General features: G+C 40.8%; 1 protein-coding gene across 1 annotated transcript in view; it reads right to left on the bottom strand.

Annotated features, from left to right (window-relative positions):
• Positions 1 to 10,752, bottom strand: part of RCAN2 (regulator of calcineurin 2) — a 69,577-nt gene extending 58,825 nt beyond the window's left edge. Inside the window, exons 1-2 of the mRNA XM_088520122.1 lie at positions 10,704 to 10,752; positions 2,057 to 2,283 (exon numbers count right to left, since the gene is read on the bottom strand). Of these exons, the coding sequence (XP_088376248.1) occupies positions 2,057 to 2,281 (225 nt within the window). The 5' untranslated portion in view covers positions 2,282 to 2,283; positions 10,704 to 10,752. The remainder of the gene's footprint in view (positions 1 to 2,056; positions 2,284 to 10,703) is intronic.
• Between the last annotated feature and the right edge of the window lie 9,369 nt (positions 10,753 to 20,121).

The following is a 20,121-nucleotide window of genomic DNA, read 5'->3' on the forward strand; positions in this document are numbered from 1 at the left end:
TTGAATACAAGCTTATGGGAATAGCTACTTGTAAACAGAATTGTTCAATCATCTGTTTCACTGATAAGTTGTTTATGCACATGTATACGGAATAGCACATCTAGCTCCTCAGCTCAGCTGCTATTCTTGAGACATATCTTCTGATCCTGCAAATCTCTGAGGACTGATATCCCCACATCTACTCCACTTCTAACTAAGCCGTCAGCTAAATACTAGAATACAGTTCTCAAAGGGAGAAATCAGGAGCAAATGTGGATATAATTTCAGCAGAATGAAGAGGTTCTCTAGGTCCTGGCACACTTTTGAAGGCTCTTCTTTTGGAATTATATTTTTCACATCCTTTTAATGGCAGAAATATTTGTGAAGATGGTCCCAAACCACTAAAGTAACAAACACCTTCAACTTAAGTCCATTGCTAGATTGTGATAGAAGTCCACAAAACAGTACAACATGCTTGAAACTTTGTACTCAGTTTCATTCTCTTGAATAGGTGTTAATGATTCAGATTCTGAGTACTCTTGTAGTTTGTGGTACTTCAAAATATAAAAATCATTACCTTCAATAAAGAAGCCAAAGGATAAAAGAAAACAGCACAGCATATCCAAACAACAAATGTTTCAGGCAATTCCACTTGCGCAGCTTCAGAGTTCATTTCATCATTACCTTTATTAGGAGTCTTGCTCTATTATGCTTTTAATTGGGTAACCCCCCATCAAAGCAGCCCTTTTTCTGTCCTGCCCATGTTTCACTCCCAGTTTTATCTGGGCATCTCCTCAGATAGTTCCAGCAAAAACCCAAAGCCACCCTTACTGCTACCAACTTGTCCCCAGATTGACAATTCCAGATAAGACATTTCAACAGCCTCACATGTGCCTGCAGCAACTAACCCGGCAAATGTTTGATAGTTTCATAGCCTCAAACTATCAGTTTTACACTAACAACTGCACCCAAATAAATACATAATACACTAAGAAACAGGAACTGAATACTTTCTGCAGAAAGGTGGGGTTTTTTTGTTTTTTTTTGTTTGTTTGTTTTTGTAGAGTATAGTCTAGGACAGCATGGCTGAAAACAATAACTGCAGAGATAAAAATATTTCCAGGTCTCTCACAGTTGGTCCTTTTCCTTCTTTTCTTTGTTCTCACTAGCATTCATCTTAGGTTTTCCAAGTAAAACAGTATTTCAGATTATTATTTAAAATATTTGAGGGAGGGAGAAAAAACAAACAAACAAACAAAAAAAAACCACAGGAGAGGCAGCCTCTCACCACTGGAACATCTGCCCTATGAGGAGAGGCTGAGGGAGCTGGGCCTGTACAGCCTGGAGAAGAGAAGGCTGAGAGGGGACCTGATCAGTGTATATAAATACCTCAAGGGAGGGAGTGCAGAGGACGGGGATGGTCTCTTTTCAGTGGTGGCCACTGATAGGACTAGAGGAAATGGCCGGAAACTGAAACATCAAAAATTCCACAGGAACTTAAGGAAAAATTTCTTAACAGTGAGGGTGACAGAGCCCTGGGAACAGGCTGCCCAGAGAGGTTGTGGAGTCTCCTTCTCTGGAGATCTTCAAAACCCGCTTGGATGCAGTCCTGTGCCACGTGCTCTAGGTGTCCCTGCGTATGCAGGGGGGTTGGACTAGATGATCTCTAGAGGTCCCTTCCAACCCTAAGCATTCTATGATTCTATGATTCTATGATCAGCAAGCAAGGGGAAAAAAAAAAAAAAAAAAAAAAAAAAACACTGTGTTTAACCTTGTCTCCTCCATTATGACAGCAACTGTGGTTGCTATGGAGCCATGTACCTTTATACACTTTCATATTCTAATGACACAAACAAAAATGCAAACTTTTTTTTCCATTTGTAGCTGGCAAAATGGCTTAAGTTATTGAAATGATATCATGGCAAAGTATTGTCACATACCTTAGGAAAGCACAAGAAATCTTTGATTCAGTTTCTTTTAAAATTGTACTGTTTAAGTGTTTGTCATTTAAAGGAACAAACACAAACACCATAAAAATGTTTTACTTGCAATGAAAGTAAAGAAACCCACACTGTACCTTACTGTCCTCTCCTTCAAAAACAGACTGGTGAACATTACAAGCAAATAAAGAGTTTGGAAGATCGTTGAAGTCAATTATTTCATGATAATCTTCCTCTGCAAAACATCTCTTCAAGTTGCTGTTTCCATCTATGGAATAGATTAAGAACTGTCCTCCATCCTCTGCGATGCAGCCATAGCAACTGAGACCTCTCATTCCCAAGAAGTAGGAGTCTCCCCTCATTCCTAGAGGCATAGAAATGAGACACAATTACACTATCCTTATATATATATATATATGTATATACACACACATACACGTACACATATACACCCCAACCCAGAAATTCTTGGTTTGCAGGACAAAAATCTATTAATTACCTATTTTAAGGCAACAACTGACCTCTGAAACAGGACACCAAAATCAATTTCACTTAGGGTGCAAAAAGAACTTTCCTATTAGCACTGAAAAGACCTAACTGCATCAGCACAAGCTGCTGAACACATTCAGAAGAGAGCCAGGACTTGAATCTTTTTTGGCCTAAAGAGATTATAATGTTGCAATCGGGTTTAGGAGATAGTTATGTTTGTCCTTGGGAAGGTAAATTGAGTTTCCAGTCAGCTTAGAGAGAAGCTATCATGCACTGGATGAGAAGAAAATGAAAATAACTTTGAAGATGATACTCAAAGCCAGAAGCTGACCCTTTTGAAAGGCAGCACCAAACACTGAAGAGAAGTACTACTAAGACACTTTATTAGCACAAAGGACTCTGCCACTAAGATGTTATCTCAAAGAACAACCAATTATGTCTCCAGTTCAAAAGCAGGATGAGCTTTGTTATCTATGCCCATTAGCTGTTTGTTTATTTGCATTTTAATGTTAGTAGGAAGCAAAAAACAATATCTAAAAATTGCCCAAGGAAGAGCATAACAGAGTGCTGATTCTCACCTCTACAAAAAAAAAAAAAAAAAAAAAAAAAAAAAAATCCTGCTGACTTTGGAGGCTTTACCCCAAATTCAGAGCAGAAAGATAATTTTAGAGTCACTGAAGGACATGAAGTAAGTCTCATACATCAAACCCTATCCCTACTCTGGATACAGACTAAGCCTCATACCAGCCAAGGGGATTAAGTAAGGGCCCAATAAATTCAGCTATTTATCATGGCTAGCATACACAATCTCTGGTATAGGTGTATTGGACATTATTTACTCTACAGCTTCTCAAGAGCTCCAGTAATTTCATTAGAAGCTATGCAGAAAAATAATTTCACAAACATAGAAAGAACTTAACAGTCTACAATCATAGACTTATTTTCTTCTTAAAGTGGTTAGAGAATTACAGACACAATGTTCTTTCTTATTTGTCCTCGCTCTATCGCACGCTTGTCATTCCTTATTAAGGCTTGTGTGTATTGGTTCTACTAAACCTATTGGGCCTAAATAGTGTCCAAAAATAAATCCTATGCTTTATGTAGACTTAAATCTTAATACAGTAACATGAAGTTATGGCTCTAATTTACCATCCTTGTGCCTTTTACATAACCTCACTTCTACCACAGCTCAGAAGATCTGTTTGGCACATGACAAAGTGCATCATTCCGTAATCTTATGTTATGGAGATGTCAATTTTACTGCTGATGTCTCTCAGCTAGTGAATTAAATCTTAGAGAAAACAAACCAGTATCACCCTCAAAAGCATCAGTTTCAGAGCAGTACTGCCAGGTCCACATTTTCTACGCTCCAGGTTTACCCGATAAAGGCTGGTCCATGGGCTGGTGTTAATTAGAGCATTAAGGCTGGATGGCATCTGCAGATGTCACTTAGACCAAACCCTACAGTCAGACCAGTTTTTCAGGATCTGGTCCAGAGCTAAACTGTCACATATCCATCCAATGCTGTATAGCAATACTACTCCTACAGCATATAATGATCCGGGGAGAGTTGGTAGGTCACAAGATCTTACAGCCCTCTGTTTCCAGGTAATAAGATGCACTGTGGAGAACTAAAAACAATAGTTTCCTAGTCCTGTAGGCCAGGCATATACATATATAGAGAAAGGGTTTAAAAAAAAACAAGGATGTTGCACATATGACAGAGATGCAGTGCTGTGGCAGGTGTAATATAAAAGCCTCAGACTAACTAGCTCTTTATGCTGATGACAGGTTTTTAGCTTCTCAAATACAGGGTAATGTCTCTGCCAACTCAGTCAGACATTAGCACAAATGACTAAGTGGTAGAGGATGCAGCTAAACTTCTCAGCAGTATGTACTAGCTCATCAGGAACTCAATACCATGACAATACTGCTTTTATTACTTGAACTAACTCATTTAAGCCTAGAAGAAATGCAAAGTATACTGCACACTTCCAGATAAACATATCCATGTTAAGTCCTACAGAAATCCTCACAGCAAACACTGCTGTAGAGGAAACTGAAGTTCAGAATGCATCACAGTTTTAGTTAAGTGTTAACAGATCATCTGCTCCAAATACGAACATCTCTGTCATTGTGTCTAGCCTATATCAAGATTAGAATCATCATTTTGTTTGTGAAAATAAACCACAAGTCTAATATATTGCAAAATATAACTTATATGGCAGCATTGGGAATGAAGTATTCCACTTAAAACAGTCTAATCACCTACTAATCACAGCTAATCACTTAGCAAAAATACTCAGTTGTCTTGTGGTCACACTGGGCAAAAACGCTTATTCTCATAAGCAAGTACTGAGCCAGAAAAGTCTACTCAGAGGGAAGTTTCAAAGACAATTTTACATAACAGACTCAAAAAGGTAAAGTAATTATGGGTTGAATGAAATCCCTGAGCATGAATTTACACTCACTAGGAATTTACTGAGCAGCGAGTTTCTTCACTACTTCTATTCTAAAAATAATAATAACAAAATAAATAGGAAAAAAAGCAGAACAGCCCACCTAAGGGGCTGAATTTATAATTACAACAGGGATGCTTAGTTTTTTTAATTACCTTATCTGGCAATATGGACAAAAAGGTGATGAACATACAGTATAGCAGGTGCTTCTGCAACACATGGGCCTCTATCTAAAACTGCAAGCTAATAAATACTCTTAAGATACCTCATGCAGTACAAACTTTGCTTTCCTGCAGCTATTTTACTAACAGAAGAGTTTGTTGTTTTGATCATTTTAAGGCAGTTTTGCCCAGCAGGACACGGGCATAGGCCACAAAACAACTTTTCTTAGGAAGGTCACTGAAATTTAGATACCTTTTGACCATTTCTTTTTCAAGACTTGGGTGAGACATGTTGCAAGGGACTGCACTCATGCACATCATTTACTCTCAAGTTAAAGCTTACATTCAAATCAATTTTCCCCTCTATTAGCAAGCCAGCTTGCTAAAACCCAAATTATTTGTCTCCAGCTCAAGGAAAGATGGAACTCACACAATTAAGGATGTCTATACAGAATAACTAGTAGTATTAGGAAAAAAAAAATCTCACTGATCAGACACATACATGTTCCCTAAAAGAAATAAACTGCTTACGAGTCTGAGCTCAGTAACCATCACCACACATAAACATACTCAAATCAACCGCATTATTTGTTAGCATACTTCAAAACCCCTGTCTGTAAATTCAGATTCCTTACTGCACAAACTAGCACTTTTAGTGCTACCCAGTAGAATCTGTCACATATCTTAGGTCACTCACTTCCAACATCAGCCCCTTCTTATACAGAGAGAGGTCCCAGGCTACATTTTGCTCTGGAGAAAGTGTTTGTGAGGTCATGCTATATATCACATCAGTGAGCTGACCCAGCTAAATGAAAGTGTTTTGGCCCAGACTAAGGCCAGAAAGTTTAGTTTCAAAATCAGAAGATAACTGATCGGATTTACTTCATGGTTACATAAATGCTTGCAGCAACACGAGAGAAAATAGGATCAATGTTTGCATATGAAAGGATGAGGACAAAGATTACAATTTCATCACTACCATCTTTCGGCAACTAATCTACCTAAAGCATCCATGAAGTTGCAGCCTGAATTTTCAGTTCCACATGAGCTTCATAAAAGATTATTGTATTAGAGGGTATTTTCAGCCAATCATGAGCTGGTATTCCTCATATATAACATAGGAATAGTGTTAGACATACTTGATTTTAATGTTAGAGTCTTTGTTACATATAACATATAAGAAAAGCTTTAGCATTCAGGCTTTATTTTGAGTGTGTGTGTGTGTGTGTGTGTGTGTGCGCACGCATATGCCTGTTAATTCTTGTTAAAGAATTAACTCAACCATTTTAGGAATCCTCTATCAAAATATTTTCAGAATTTCTTTCCAATTTTTCGCTAGTTTGGAACAAGAAGAGTTTGCATTTCAATCCTAAAATAATAATGAATTGTTTAAGGGTATAACCCATGAAATGGATTGTCGTATAAAATGAATGACAAAGTCATCTTATATGTTACTACAGATGCAAATACAATCATTGAGTCCTATTTCTATTTAGAGAGTCTTCTCATAGCTGCTGGCAGAATAAGTTTACTTACCGCCTCTTTTATACTGTCAATAAAAGATGAAAAGACATCCAGATAACACTAAATCAAACTCATTCTGCTTTGGAAGGGCAGTGAATTCAGATTAAGACGTTTACTCCTCCCTCAGGAAATCAGAGAATTTTTCATATTCTCAGGATAACACATACACAATGCCATAAAAAATACTCCAACAAAGCTAAGCAATCTTCCAGCATCAACGTTTGTACTAAACTCAGCATGAGTGCAGAGTCATATGGCAAGAGTCAACATTAGCTGGTTGTTATCTCAATTTATCACCTTTAAGTTCAAGCATATATAATTCATGTTCCACCATGTTAAGATTTTGGTCTAGGGTTTTTACCCTAAGTTTTTAGGTTAAAAAAAAAAAAAAGTTACTCAGAGTGAATGGTGAGTGAATTGAATATGGCTGCATTAGTCTTAACCCTTGAAGCATCATAGCAGCACAGCACTGCTCTTCCACACTGTATCTTTAAGCTCTCTGCTGCTTCTTTGGTGTAACCTGCATGCACAGTTGCATTACTTCACACAGGTAAGTCTAAGCCATTTTACATTGCTCCTCCTGTGGTCAAGACATGCAAGCACTTTCCATTTGGGATGGCTCAGAAACACGGTCAACTGTGTAAAAGCTGCAGCTGAAAACTCAGTACAGATTATTGGTGAGAGCTCAGTGTTCATTCTGATATTGTAGATTATTCAGAGACAGTGTGTCTCTAATTAAATTAAGAGAAACCAGGAGAAAGTGGAGCTTTATTATTTATTTTTCTTTTAATTTGAAAAAATTCACTGGCAAATCATAATAACCTACTGAAATTTCTATCAGTAGGACTCTTGCATCAAAAAAATTGATTTTTCTAGTGAAAAAATTTGAAGTGCAGAGAGGCATATCTTGCTATGAATTAAGACCCCCTATAGAGCAAAATCTTAAGTGCTTTGCTGAACAAAGCTGTACTTCAGCACATGACCAATGTTCACCATGAACTGAAGTGTTTTCCTGGACCACTATCTTAATCGTAATCAATTACATATAGATTTATTGACTGTATTTATGGAAACTAATAAGGTATTTCCTCAGTGACCATTTTCCTATCTTAAGGGTTAAAAAAAGCCCTGAAGAACATCAAGAAACAGACATGTATCTCCTCAGATCACTAGGAAAACTTTTTTTATGCCATGACAAACAAGATGACTAAAAATAGCATAAAGAAAACAATGCTAGAAATAGAGGTTTTAAACATAATCACTACAAACTAAAAGTATTACCAAATCCTGAATGCAAACCTCCTGGAAACAGTAATCCACAGAAATTAGGAAAAATTGGAAAAAATAGAGTAAAAAAAAAATTATGGTTGTTTTTCTAGAAAGGCTCAGAAAGAACAAAGACTCCATCTTTACAAAAAAGAGGGGAAAAAAAAAAAAAAAAAAAAAACAAGAAGATGCACACACAGAAAGTTCCACTCAACTCCAACAGAAGCAAGTTCAAACTCACCAACTCAGATTGGATTGTTTTTCCGGAAAAACAATGTTATTTAAAATATGCACTGATTTAATGAAAGCAGACTCACTGATTTCTACAGTGTTGGCCTAAGGATGCAGCTCCTGTTGAAGTCAATTAGACGCACACAGATGACTGCAGCAGAAGGCATGAGCGCAAAAGGGAAGTTCTCATGGTAATAACCTACTGAAATTTCATTCCATTCCATATAAAAATACCAATCTTCAGCATTCTTTTTAAGGTGCAAATTTTTCCACTATGGAAAACTCCCATAGACTTAAAAGAAGACATTTTACTTCATTAGAAGGAGTAGAATGGGACCTCACAGTCCCAAACTGACAAAATTATTGAACCACTGCAGCCCAAAAAGCATTATTTGCTATATCCATCCCTTTCCTTAACCTTCTCCCTTGCTTTCCTCACCTGGACAATGATTTTCTTCATATAGCAATAAAAATTAATGGCTGAAGTGGACCAAAGTCCATAATACTTTAACTTTGATTTGGTTAGCACCATACAGAAATAATGCAGTCTCCACTATTCCGCTGCTAGAAGCAAGAGAGTTATAAGATGAAGAGGAGGATTTTTTTTTTTTTAATGCTAACTGGTGCAAATCCCAAATGTTCTAATCCTTTCCACTGACATTCTAGCCGTATTAAATTTAGCTGAGCCTTTGTAACTATTTTTGGAAGCTTTTAACATCCAAAGGGGCTATTCACTTTTATTATTCTAAAGAAGAGCTAGCCAGCTCAAAATGTTCAAGACCTGCATATGGTTCCAAAGGTTCAAATGTGCCTCCCGTGACACAGGGCCATATCATTGACCAGGAAGGGACCTATGTTGGCTCAGGTCTGCTAAGCAATTTGTATCTCCAGCCATGGAGGACACAAGTCAGCTTATGAGCTCCATGCTCAACCCTACTGAAGCCAGGGCCCCATTCCACAAGAGCGAGATGATACTTTGGAGAACCAGTGTCAGATGGGTAGGCTTTAATGGGATACTCCTCAAGTCAAAAAGCTGCACTTTGATTAATCAACCATTAACATTATCCCATAAGATTACAATATTAAAAAAAAAAAAAAAAATCAGAATAAGCTTTCTGATTACCTTCACTTGGCCTCTAAGCAAGGCTGCGTTAAAAGCTCATTATAAGACATGCACAGAATATCTGAGAGTTACGTTAGTAGCTTTCAGTCATATTTTTTACAGTATTCCATGAAAAATTTCTCATTTAACAATCTTTTAGATCATAACATAAAATTCATGACCATATCCAACGACCAAACCCTACTTTCCCTAACAATATGAAAAGGAAGAAATCACAGAACTACATGCTGTTCATATTGTTTCATTCCTAGAAGGTATTCAGACACCATAAACACAGCAGGGCAAAGTGAGCTGCTGCCATCACCTCTGAGACCAGAACTTGAGGTCTGCTTTATCTGTATTGAGTTTATAAAAACTGATTACTGAATAATTACTGAGTAATGAAAACAGTAACTTTTCAGGACAGGTGAAAGAAAACCCAGTTAGACTATAAAACTCCTTTAACATCTACAGAACTTTGGGTGCAAGTTGGAATAAAGTGTAAGTATTTTCTTGAAAAGGTTTTGCTGCTGGGAAATAGCAGCAGCTGGCAAATTAAACAGCATTAAGGACAACAATGCAATGACAAATACTTAAAAGAGAAAGGATGACAAATCAAGGCACAGGACCTGAATGCACACTGCAGTACTGGGGGAAGAACAGCCAAACTGGACGACACTGCTGACAGTTTCAGTGATTTTAAGGAGAGAAGGTCTCCTCTACAGGCACCACTCTAACTGTATCAACTATCTACAGAAAAACACTTTATGCCCTTATTTGCTGTGATGAATTTGCAGTTCTTCTGACTGCTCCAGGTGCAACATTCAGACTCCTGACTGTTCAGGAACAACAGGCAACTACCCCATTGCCTTATTCCTTCTTTATAAGGAACACCACAGACTTTCTGGAGAGCACCTCTGTGTTTTCCCAGAGAAAACCCTCTTCTGCAAAGCAACTCTTCCAACCAGGTCAACAACAGGATGGGCAAACCATTTTGTACTGATGTGCAAGTGATGAGCTTGAAAGCCTAAAAGAGTCACATAAAGCCTAATCCCGTGGTTAAATAACATTTCTATATATTAAGAAGCAGATGTATCAGACCTACGGTTCTTTTTCTTTTTACAAAGCCAGACTAAACTACAGCACGGACAATGAGGGAGCAGAGCGTTTTAGCAGCTCTCAAAGGCTGCAGGAGCAGAGGACATGGCACCGCTCTGGGGAACTACCTGTTAACTGCGGGGGGAGACAGCGCGGGTCGCTGCCCGAGTCCCGCGGTGCCCCCAGGGTCCGGGAGCGCCCGTTACCGCCGCCCGTTACCCACCCCCCGCCGCGTGCCCTCACGGCGCCCAACGGTCGCTCCCAACGGCCGCGCCCCCGGCGCCGACCCCCGGGCGAGCCCCCGGCTGCGCGCGGAGGCAGCGGCGCCGGGCGGCCGTTACATAACCCCGCTGCCACGGAGGGACCAGCTCGGCGGGGCAGCGCTGCCGCCGCGGGAGAAGCCATCGCTTCTCCTCCGCTCCAAGACCGCTGCTCCCCGCGGCGCTGCCCTCACCTGCCCGCGCGGCTCCCGCCGGTGCTGCGGCCCTGGCCGGTGCTGCTGTTGCGGCCACCGCCTCCTGCCGAGGACCCCGCGCCGCCTCCCGCCGCTCGCGCCCCGCGCCTCAAGCGCCGCTCGCGCCGCTGAGGCGAAGGTGGCGGAGGAGGCGGGCGGCAGGGAAGGAGGCGGCGCTGCCCAATCAGCGAGGCGCTCCGCCCCGACGGGCAGGCAGAGGCCGCCAATGAGAAGCCGGGGAGCGCTCTGGCCCCGCCCCCAGGAGACGTTGCCCGCCTCACGCGCCGTGGCCGTTAGCGGGGCGGGCGGCAGCAGGTGGCACTGGGGCTCCCGATGGGATGAGCGTGTGGTGGGATGAGCATGGGATGAGCATGGGATGAGCATGGGATGGGATGAGCATGGGATGGGATGAGCATGGGATGGGATGAGCATGGGATGGGATGGGATGGGATGGGATGGGATGAGCATGGGATGGGATGGGATGGGATGAGACATGGGATGGGATGAGACACGGGATGGGATGAGACACGGGATGGGATGGGATGGCATGGCATGGGATGGGATGGGATGGCATGGCATGGGATGGGATGGGATGAGCGTGTGGTAGGATGGGATGGGATGGGATGGGGTGGGGTGGGGTGGGGTAAGAGAGCTGTCCTGATGAGTCTTGCTCTTCTTCTCTAGCCTGGCTGGTCCATCTTGTACCCATGTATGGATCTCCCTCCTGCAGCCCCAAACTAAGGGCTCCCCTGAGCACCACCAGCTGCTTCCACCACATCCCAGGGCTGTTTTAGTGATTGAGTCCCTCTGGTGATCCCACCTGCATGCTGTCATCCAGTGGAATTCCCAACCTCTGAACACAGGCAAAGCAAACTGGCCCTAAAAGCAAGCCTGGTCTGGAAACGTGGCTGTAGTTGATTTCTTCTTTGGCCTAAAGGGTGGATAAGAGGCTTCTCTATGTTACAGACAAGAGTTGAAGGCCCCTTGGTGGGATTCTTAAGGAATATCGGAATTATAATGGAAAAAGGCTCATGGGGATCACCCCCTTTGGAAAGAAACTATTCTGTTGGGCCTCAGTTATGACTTCCTTTTCCAGCTGCATAGCTGAGGCTCATAAGCGACATCAGCTAATACTAATTTTCTATGGTCCCTTTCCTTTAGAATATAATCAAAAGGGTTAGCAGAAATGTAAGTACATTTCTGTAAAGGTGGCTCTGAAAATCTACAGAATGTAATGGAGACATACAGTATATTTCCATATAGCTATTTAACAGCCTATAGAAATCTATGGAAGGAATAATGCTTTATTAGTTAAAAATACACAAAATGATTACCTTTCACTGTCGTACTTGACCATAAAAACAAATAAAGCTTTTATAATGAATGAGAGCAATAGCATCTCCCTCATTACCTCTGCAAATATTTAAAAGCAGTATTTTAGAACACGATGCAGGTGATTTTACTGCAACTAAAATGTTTCTTCCTGGTCCCATTAACTAAGAGCCAGCTTAACCACTTGTGTATCCTCGTGTTAGATTCCTTCCACACTTTTGTTCTCTGGTTCTACTTTTATTTTTTAACGTATTTCAGGTAACAGATAGTGGTAATTGCTTTTCATTGTTTTTTTTTTTTGTTATAACTACTATTTTTTTTTTCTGCTCGGGCATGATTTTATTGTATTAGGCACTATGCAAAAGCAAAAGAAAGGTATGGGACTAAAGATACTACAATATAAAGTATATCTTTTTTCATATTTTCATACTGGGAAGAAGAGCTAATGAAGTTGCTGCAGCATTTATTTCTATTAAAATGGGAATCTCCATAGTTATGAACTCAAGCTAATTCGTGTTCAGGAAAATCAGGAATATCTAAGGGTAGGATGTACTTCTGAAATGCAACCAGACATTGTTGCCAGAGTGAATTGGGGGGAAAAAATAACTCAAAATTCCACTGTTTACACTAAAACCTTCAAATTAAATAAGAATGGAAACAGTTCTAAGCTCTTAGATATCCCATTTTAAGTGTTTATGTATTTCTATTAGGAAATGTTCTGAAAATAGCACATAATTTACATGTGGGAAGGTAGCTCTTAAAAAAAAAAAAAAAACAAGGAGTTAGAGCAACTGAGTGAAGTTGTTTTTAAGAGTCTGTTTCCCCACATAAGCCCTGGTGCTATACAGGACAGAGAGGTTGAGTAGGTACACTGTGTTTCCTAAATGTTGTGGACATCTTTCCGTAATCCAAGTAGTTGCATGGTGCCAAGATCTGGAGGCAGTTGAAATTATGGAAAGAATCCCAAAGGAGGTGATAAAACAGCTGCTGCTTGCAAGGTTTGCTGAAGTCCTGCTCCCACAGAATTGAGTGGGAGTTTTGTTACTGATATCTCGGAGCACGGGATTAAACCATCTCATCCACATCCTGAGCTAGCTGTTATCTTCATTTTGCACCTGCTTCTCATCTAAGAATTTAATCTATAAGCAAAAGTGACCTCTCAAATGTACTGAAACAACCATAGCGAATTTTAGCATAACTAAAGCAGTAAACCCCCAAAATGTTGCTTCCTGTGTTATGTTGATTTCTGACCAGCAAAATATAAACATTAACACACTCCTGCTGTCTTTGCAGGAGCTTTAATGACAGTTTTTTTTTCAGAAGAAATGAATAAGTAACATCTCAAAACCAGTAAGTTCTCAAAAAGTGAGTTTTACATTTTTGTGTGTGTGTGTCTGGGATAATCTCAAATTCATAGAATCATAGAATGCCTAAGGTTGGAAGGGATCTCTAGAGATCATCTAGTCCAACCCCTTGCACACGCAGGGTCACCTAGAGCACGTGGCACAGGGTGGCATCCAGGCAGGTTTTGAAGATCTCCAGAGAAGGAGACTCCACAACCTCTCTGGGCAGCCTGTGCCAGTGCTCTGTCACCCTCACTGTTAAGAAATTTTTCCTTAAGTTCCTGTGGAACTTTTGATGCTTCAGTTTGTGGCTGTTTCGTCTAGTTCTTTTGGTAGCCACCAGTGAAAAGAGGCCAGCACCATCCTCCTCACTGCCTCCCTTGAGGTACTTCTAGACACTGCTCAGCTCCCCTCTCAGCCTTCTCTTCTCCAGGCTGAACAGGCCCAGCTCCCTCAGCCTCTCCTCATAGGGCAGATGTTCCAGGGCAGATTATGATTTCTTGCAAGTGGCTAAGTCTGGAGATAAAGTAAGTAAAAATAATGTTGCCTAGATCAACATTAGTATCTCCATGGTTGATCTTTTTTAGAAGGGAAAAACATTGTGGGATCCATCTAGCCCTGTGTCTCATCTCCATCAGGAGCCAAGAGTGGGTACTTAATAAAAGAACATAGAAATAGACCATGTATTTCTTTCCCATTTGTCTTTTAAGTTTCTAGCAGCTAGTGAGTCAGGGACTTCTGGAAGTCAAGGTTGTATCCGAGGTATTGCGGTGAGTTCTACTAGTGGTCTTGTCCTCCATGAATTTCTGTAAACTCTTCTTGGCCCATTTCTAATTTTGCTTTCCGCAATATGCTGCACCATGATAATTTTTCACTCTATAAAACAATTTTAAATCTGCTTTTTAATTATTTCATTAAATGTTCTTCACTCTTTCCTATGAGAGACAGTGAATTAAAATCCTTTGTTGACCTCATCATTATTCTTCAGGCTTTAACTGTGTTCCCTTTAGTGATTTCTTTTCCAAGCTAATATGTTTTTATCTATTTCCTATATGAAAAAATACATTCCATATTTTATTGCCATTCTGTCTACCTTCTCTCTACCTTCTTCCAATTTTACTTGAGGAAAAATAAAGCTGTTCTTTAAATTGTTAATTCTACTTTAAATGATTATTAAGTTTTTCTGGATGTGGAATAGGCAAGAGTAGCACAGCCAGGGGCTTTAGAAGAACAGTGAGCTACATGAGAAGTCCTGAATCTGGAGCTCTGCTCATCATCTGAGGAGTCTAGAGCAAGAGAGAACAGTTCAAGAGCAGAAAAAAACCTCTCAGAAAAATGACATTTTCTTATTTGTTCCTTTTCTACTAATTCTTAACATTCTGTTTGCCCTTTTGACCATTTCCTAACCCCACAGGAATATTTTGAGGTCCACTTTGACCTCCTGCAAAAGTGACAGCTAGAAGCCATGTCTGTGTATGCATTCTTAGGACTATTTTTTCCATGTTCATTACTCGGCACTTATCACCACTGAATTTCATCTGCTATTTTATCACTCAGTCACTCAGTGCAGTGAGACAGCATTGCCTCAACACCTCTTCAGCTCCATCCGGGATGCATTTAGCAACTACAGAGCAGCTTAGATGCGACGTATTGCAGACGGTTAAAAAAAAAAATGTGTAAGGCAAAGGCCATCTGTATCTTTCATTATCTACAGAGCATTTGGCACAGTGGTGGGTGCGAGAGGAATGACTTTATTGCACGAAGTAAAGAGAGTGCCCTTTGCTCGCCGCAGAATTTCAGTGCCTGTAAAATGCCTTTACGCACACCCTGTCCCTAAGAGGTTGATCAAGCAGCAGGGCCATTTCCTTCGCTGGGGTTTGGAGATGCAGAGGAGCACTCGCTTCTCAGCTGTGGCCAGGGATGAAGGTTGTGCCCAAATCTGGAGTTTGCGGGTCAGGAAAGTGGGGAGAGCCTGGCTGAGCTCCCAGCCTTGCAGTGCGAGAGCCCCTGCGCTAGGACCTGTTGTCCCCTGAGCCCTCTCGCTGGTTTATCCGCATCCAGGCATCTTCGGGGGCAGAGGTCCAACAGGAGACTGCTGCGTCTTAAAGCAATCAGAGCAGGAACAGGAGTCTTAACATTGACTTTTTGATTTGACATTGCAAAAATTCCTGGTCTATCATAAAAAAATAGAGCTTTATTATTTATTACAGCTAACCCTCAGTTTTGAAAACAACAAAAATGCCATGTCCCAGTTTCTGGTTAAGGAATATTTTTAACCAATGTTTTTTTAGCCTAGATGCATGCTACATCAAGGGGAAAAGTGAGTCTCATTGACTTTTAAAGCAATTTCTGGATGAAGAAAGAAGAAAAAACCATTGTTTTCTCACAAAGACAATCCCTAAAGTGCAAGTGCAGCTCTCTCTAAGTTGAAATACTATGTCTAGGTTTAAATTCCCCCGTTCAGAAAGGGGCTGCTAAAAGACAAGGACATTTTGTTGAAGCACGTGAGCTGTTTGTTTTAAACTATGAATTGCCTGTTTGTCCTCAGCAATCTTCTCACCACACAAAATTAAGGCAGCACTGAACTGCTGATTGCATATGTTGATACCTGCTAGCAAAGCTGTAAGTATCGCACTTTGTAAATTAGGAGGGCAGTGAGAAGAGATTATAAGGAAACTGAAATAAGGAAATAGAAAACCTCATTTTGTACAACTACAAAGGCTACTTTCCTCTTGATGTCCTTTCCCCATTAATCACCTCTGTCTAGGATCTTAGTATGTTAGACCAAAAGACCTTAGCGCTTATTTCGTAACTGGTTAACTACAAGCAAGGCCTGTGCAAGCTACTCTCTAAATTCAAAAACTTTCTTGGATGTGCAGCCATAATTTAACAGCATGACTGATTGCATCAGCTCAAATTCATCACTGATAAAGTGTACTTTGCTGCCATGTGCTACCAAGTAGAAATACTTGATTTCTAGGTTCTACTCAACCAAAATAAGGCTAAAACATCTGGCTTGTCAAGTAAAATCATAAGCTTACAGAGGGGATGACAAAGATGACAAATATGGGAAATGAACAGAGTTAACTGAACATAAGATCAGTCTCTAAACATACTGCCCTACCTTTCTGACAGACTGATTTCTAGGGCCTTTTATTCTGAGATTCTATGGAAAGGAACTTGATGCCTCTTATAAAGTTCTGCACATCACAGTGGTACATAATAATTCTGACCACCTTTCTTGCTATTTTGCAGGTTTGCGATGAGGGTTATTAGAAAGGACTTGCCTGTTGTCACCCAAATGGGAATAAAATAAATGCAATGAGCCATAGCTATGTGACCTGAAGCCAAACATTTCAAACTCATGTACCTAAATATAGACACCTATATAAATGGCCTGATTTCCAGAAGCACTGTGCAACTCTGAAAGCTGTAGGTGCTCTGAAAAATCAAGATGCTTTTTTAGGTGTCTAAATACAGATCGAGGTTTTGAATATTTTATTTACGCTGCTTCAGAATATGAACAATTTAGAATAGAAATATACTACAAATACTGTTTTTGCGTGTGCTGATTAGAAAGCTCCACAAAATAATGAACTGAAAGACATAGTTTACTCCTACAAAGCAAAGCTTGTGATAATAATTATTTTTTTCTTTAGAAGTAGCATTTAGGAGCCCCAGTTCTGATGCAGTGCTAGACTGCTACGTTTGATAGAGAAATCCCTCATACAAGGCTTCTTTGCTTTCTGTTCTTCATTATCTAAAATTATAGAGATTGACACAGAAAGACCTTCAAAAATAGTGAGGAGACCTTCAAAAATGGTGAAAAAAAATGGTTTAAAAAAAAATCCTTACCTGTTTCGTTCCCTAAGAAGGCAATCTGTAGAAACTGAAAACACTTTATCTGTGTGTTATCCCTCTCAGAAATCTTAATCTGTTATTCTGGCACCTTCAGGAGACAGTTGAAGGCGTAATTATATCATGAGAAGCAGAGTGTGAATGATGAGTTATTAGTCAGCACATGACACCCTGTATAAATTCAGTTAATAGAAAATAAGCAGGCCCAGCAGATAACTAGCAACTGAGATTAGAGTTTGGTGCCAAAACTGAGTGTAAGAATAAAGACCTACACGCAGTGGCTTTTCAATGTGTTTCATAAAAGGCACATTACATTGCTGGATGCTCTTGTGCGTTATTATTTTTACCTGTTTTGACACGGATCTTTCTAGAGCCACGTTAATGAGAGACAGTTGTCCCCTAGGTGCTGCCTGTCCCTTGGGAGCCCACGTGCAAGGATGCCAAATGGAAAGGTCTGTGGCGCACGCGTGTCCTCGGGCAGTTTTGTGACTGCTAAGGCAGAGCTTCCACGAGGCCCAGCCAACGTGGCAGAGCGAGGCTGGAAGAGTTTCTTCCCTCCACATCATTTCCCAGAGGGAAGTTTCTCCCATTGACACCTGCTTTCCCAGCTGCCAGGCGTTACGTTTGCAGAGGCACAGATCTGTGAGTCTGCTGTCTCTCAGTGCCGTGCTCCCACTAAGATAACTGGCAGCCTGGATATCAGAAAATCCTGAGAGAAACCACTAATGGGCTTACATCAGATTTAGGAAGGGGAAATAAGACCACAAATAAAATTCCCAAGGAGGATAGGAACAGTGAAGGGGACTTAAAATGAAAAGTAGAGAAGAAATAGAGGCCAGGGCCTGTCCTGGCTCCAATACCATTTCTATGAAGAAGCCAGAACTTGTGGCTTCATCCCATAAACCTTTTTCCAGGAATTTGTGCTAGATGCATCCTTATTTGGACAACTAGTTCATGAAGACACGCAGTGGATTCAGCATCGTTCCGAGTTGTAAGATGCCCCGAATGCAGCAGGCAGGACATCCCCAGCCCTGCCCCTCTGCCTTCGTCCCATGGACAAAGATGCCAGGGCTGGTGTGGAGGGATAAATGTGTTTTGTCATGTGCAGATCAGTGCTGGCAGGTGTGGGGGCTCAGGGCAGATGCTTTTGTGATTGCAGCTTTTGCTATGTTCTGTCACTAGGATTTGCACTGGCGTATGGGTTTTGGAGAGAGCTTCTTACCTGATTTGTCCTACGATTTATCCTGCAAATCTACATGCCTAAACGTGCAAAGCTGTGCACATCTACCAAACCTCTGAATCTGATTGGAAGGATAGTCTGCAAGAAAAATTCAAGCCAAACTGCAGGGCTAATTATGCCAAATAACACCTGAAGGACCAAGTATGACCATCTCCTACTGACTGGGTTCTTAGTATCTTCTTGGTGAGACTGCTTGATTTAAGCTAACAGCAAACCAGTTGTCAGGCTTTCAGCTATTAAAACATCCTTTGGTTTGTTTTGCAGAAAAGAGAACTTCAAATCTCAGCTGTAATGCCTAATAGCATCCCTATAATCATCCTTTCATATCTGTGTATTATTCCAGTTCTATAAAACAGCTTAAAATAGTAAATGATAATACTGAGATTTGGACAGAGGAAGAGGTCAAAGGCAGTATCTTGAGCTGAAATGAATTACTTAATAAGTAGAACACAGCAGAACTTTACTTTTCATTCTGTACTCCTCAGCTGTTCTTTTTAACCTGGCAATGACCGCTGGGCAGCGGGGCAGTCATGTATCCATACCACAGTTCTGGAAACCACTTGATTTTCTTTTGATATCATCTAAATGGAAGGCCATACTTAAGGCTTTGCAGAATAATGATGGTTTTCAGAACTGCGGCAAGATAAAATGCCTTGAAATTGCCTGTGGATCGGTATCAGCAAAGGCCGACACTATGAACCTGTTGAAACTTCTGTGTTTAGCTGAAAAAGAACTGAGTCTCATCACAATTGGAACTTCAGCTAAGGAAGAAGCAGCCCTGTCTTCTGCTTGGAGGACACTGTGCCAACGCGAGACCCCGGAGCAAGAGGACATGGGCAGTGCTGCATCTCCAGAGCCTCGCTTGGCACTTCTGGGTCTGGTGTTCACAGGAATCACTGGTGACCGTTTCTGAGCCAAGGACCCAAGAAAAAGCAAATGCCACATCTTGCCACTTGTCCTTTAGTAAGTATCTCTAAACCCTGTCTTGAAAAACGAGTATCATGCTCTCTTTCCCTCAAAAAAAAAAAAAAAATCAGCCTTTGTAGACTCCCTAAAAATTCCTTTATGGAAATTGTTACTCCCTGGGTAGGGAATTCAGGTCTTCAGAGTATAAGGCTACTTTTCTGATTTGCCTTTTGCAGACTCCTCAAAAACGATCAGTGATTGCTGCCTTCTCCTCTTCCTGTCCCAGAAGTGCACAGACCCCAGATCCAAAGCCTCAGTTTTGGGAAAACATGGAATGTTGTTTTCAGAACTATCAATACAGAAACCTCAGCGCACTTGTTGGTAAAGCAATTCCCTTCTATGATCTGCATTTTTACCTCATTTCAGAAGAGAATTTGTTACCTTTCACATAAGTGTATTGGAGAAAAACACAGCAAGTTCCCAAGGCTGGAGAACGCATCCATTACTCAGCTCCTGGAGTTACAGCCTGTGCTCAAGTCACTTCTTAGCACTTCCTTTCTCAAGCTAAACAGATTGCCTGGAGGGTTTTTACTACTTTGTTTACATGATTTAGCAGCATTTTTATCAACCTTCTGATTCAGCTCTGATCCCTCTCAAATTTATCAACAGCCCCTGAAATTGCAGCCGCTGCTGTTCAATACTGTCAAAGGGAGAGGACAGAATTTTACTCATCCAAAAA

This window comes from Tinamus guttatus, unplaced genomic scaffold (genome assembly GCF_059628265.1).
Source record: "Tinamus guttatus ecotype Peru unplaced genomic scaffold, ASM5962826v1 Tinamus_guttatus_pri_ptg000080l, whole genome shotgun sequence".
Taxonomy (NCBI): Eukaryota; Metazoa; Chordata; class Aves; order Tinamiformes; family Tinamidae; genus Tinamus; species Tinamus guttatus.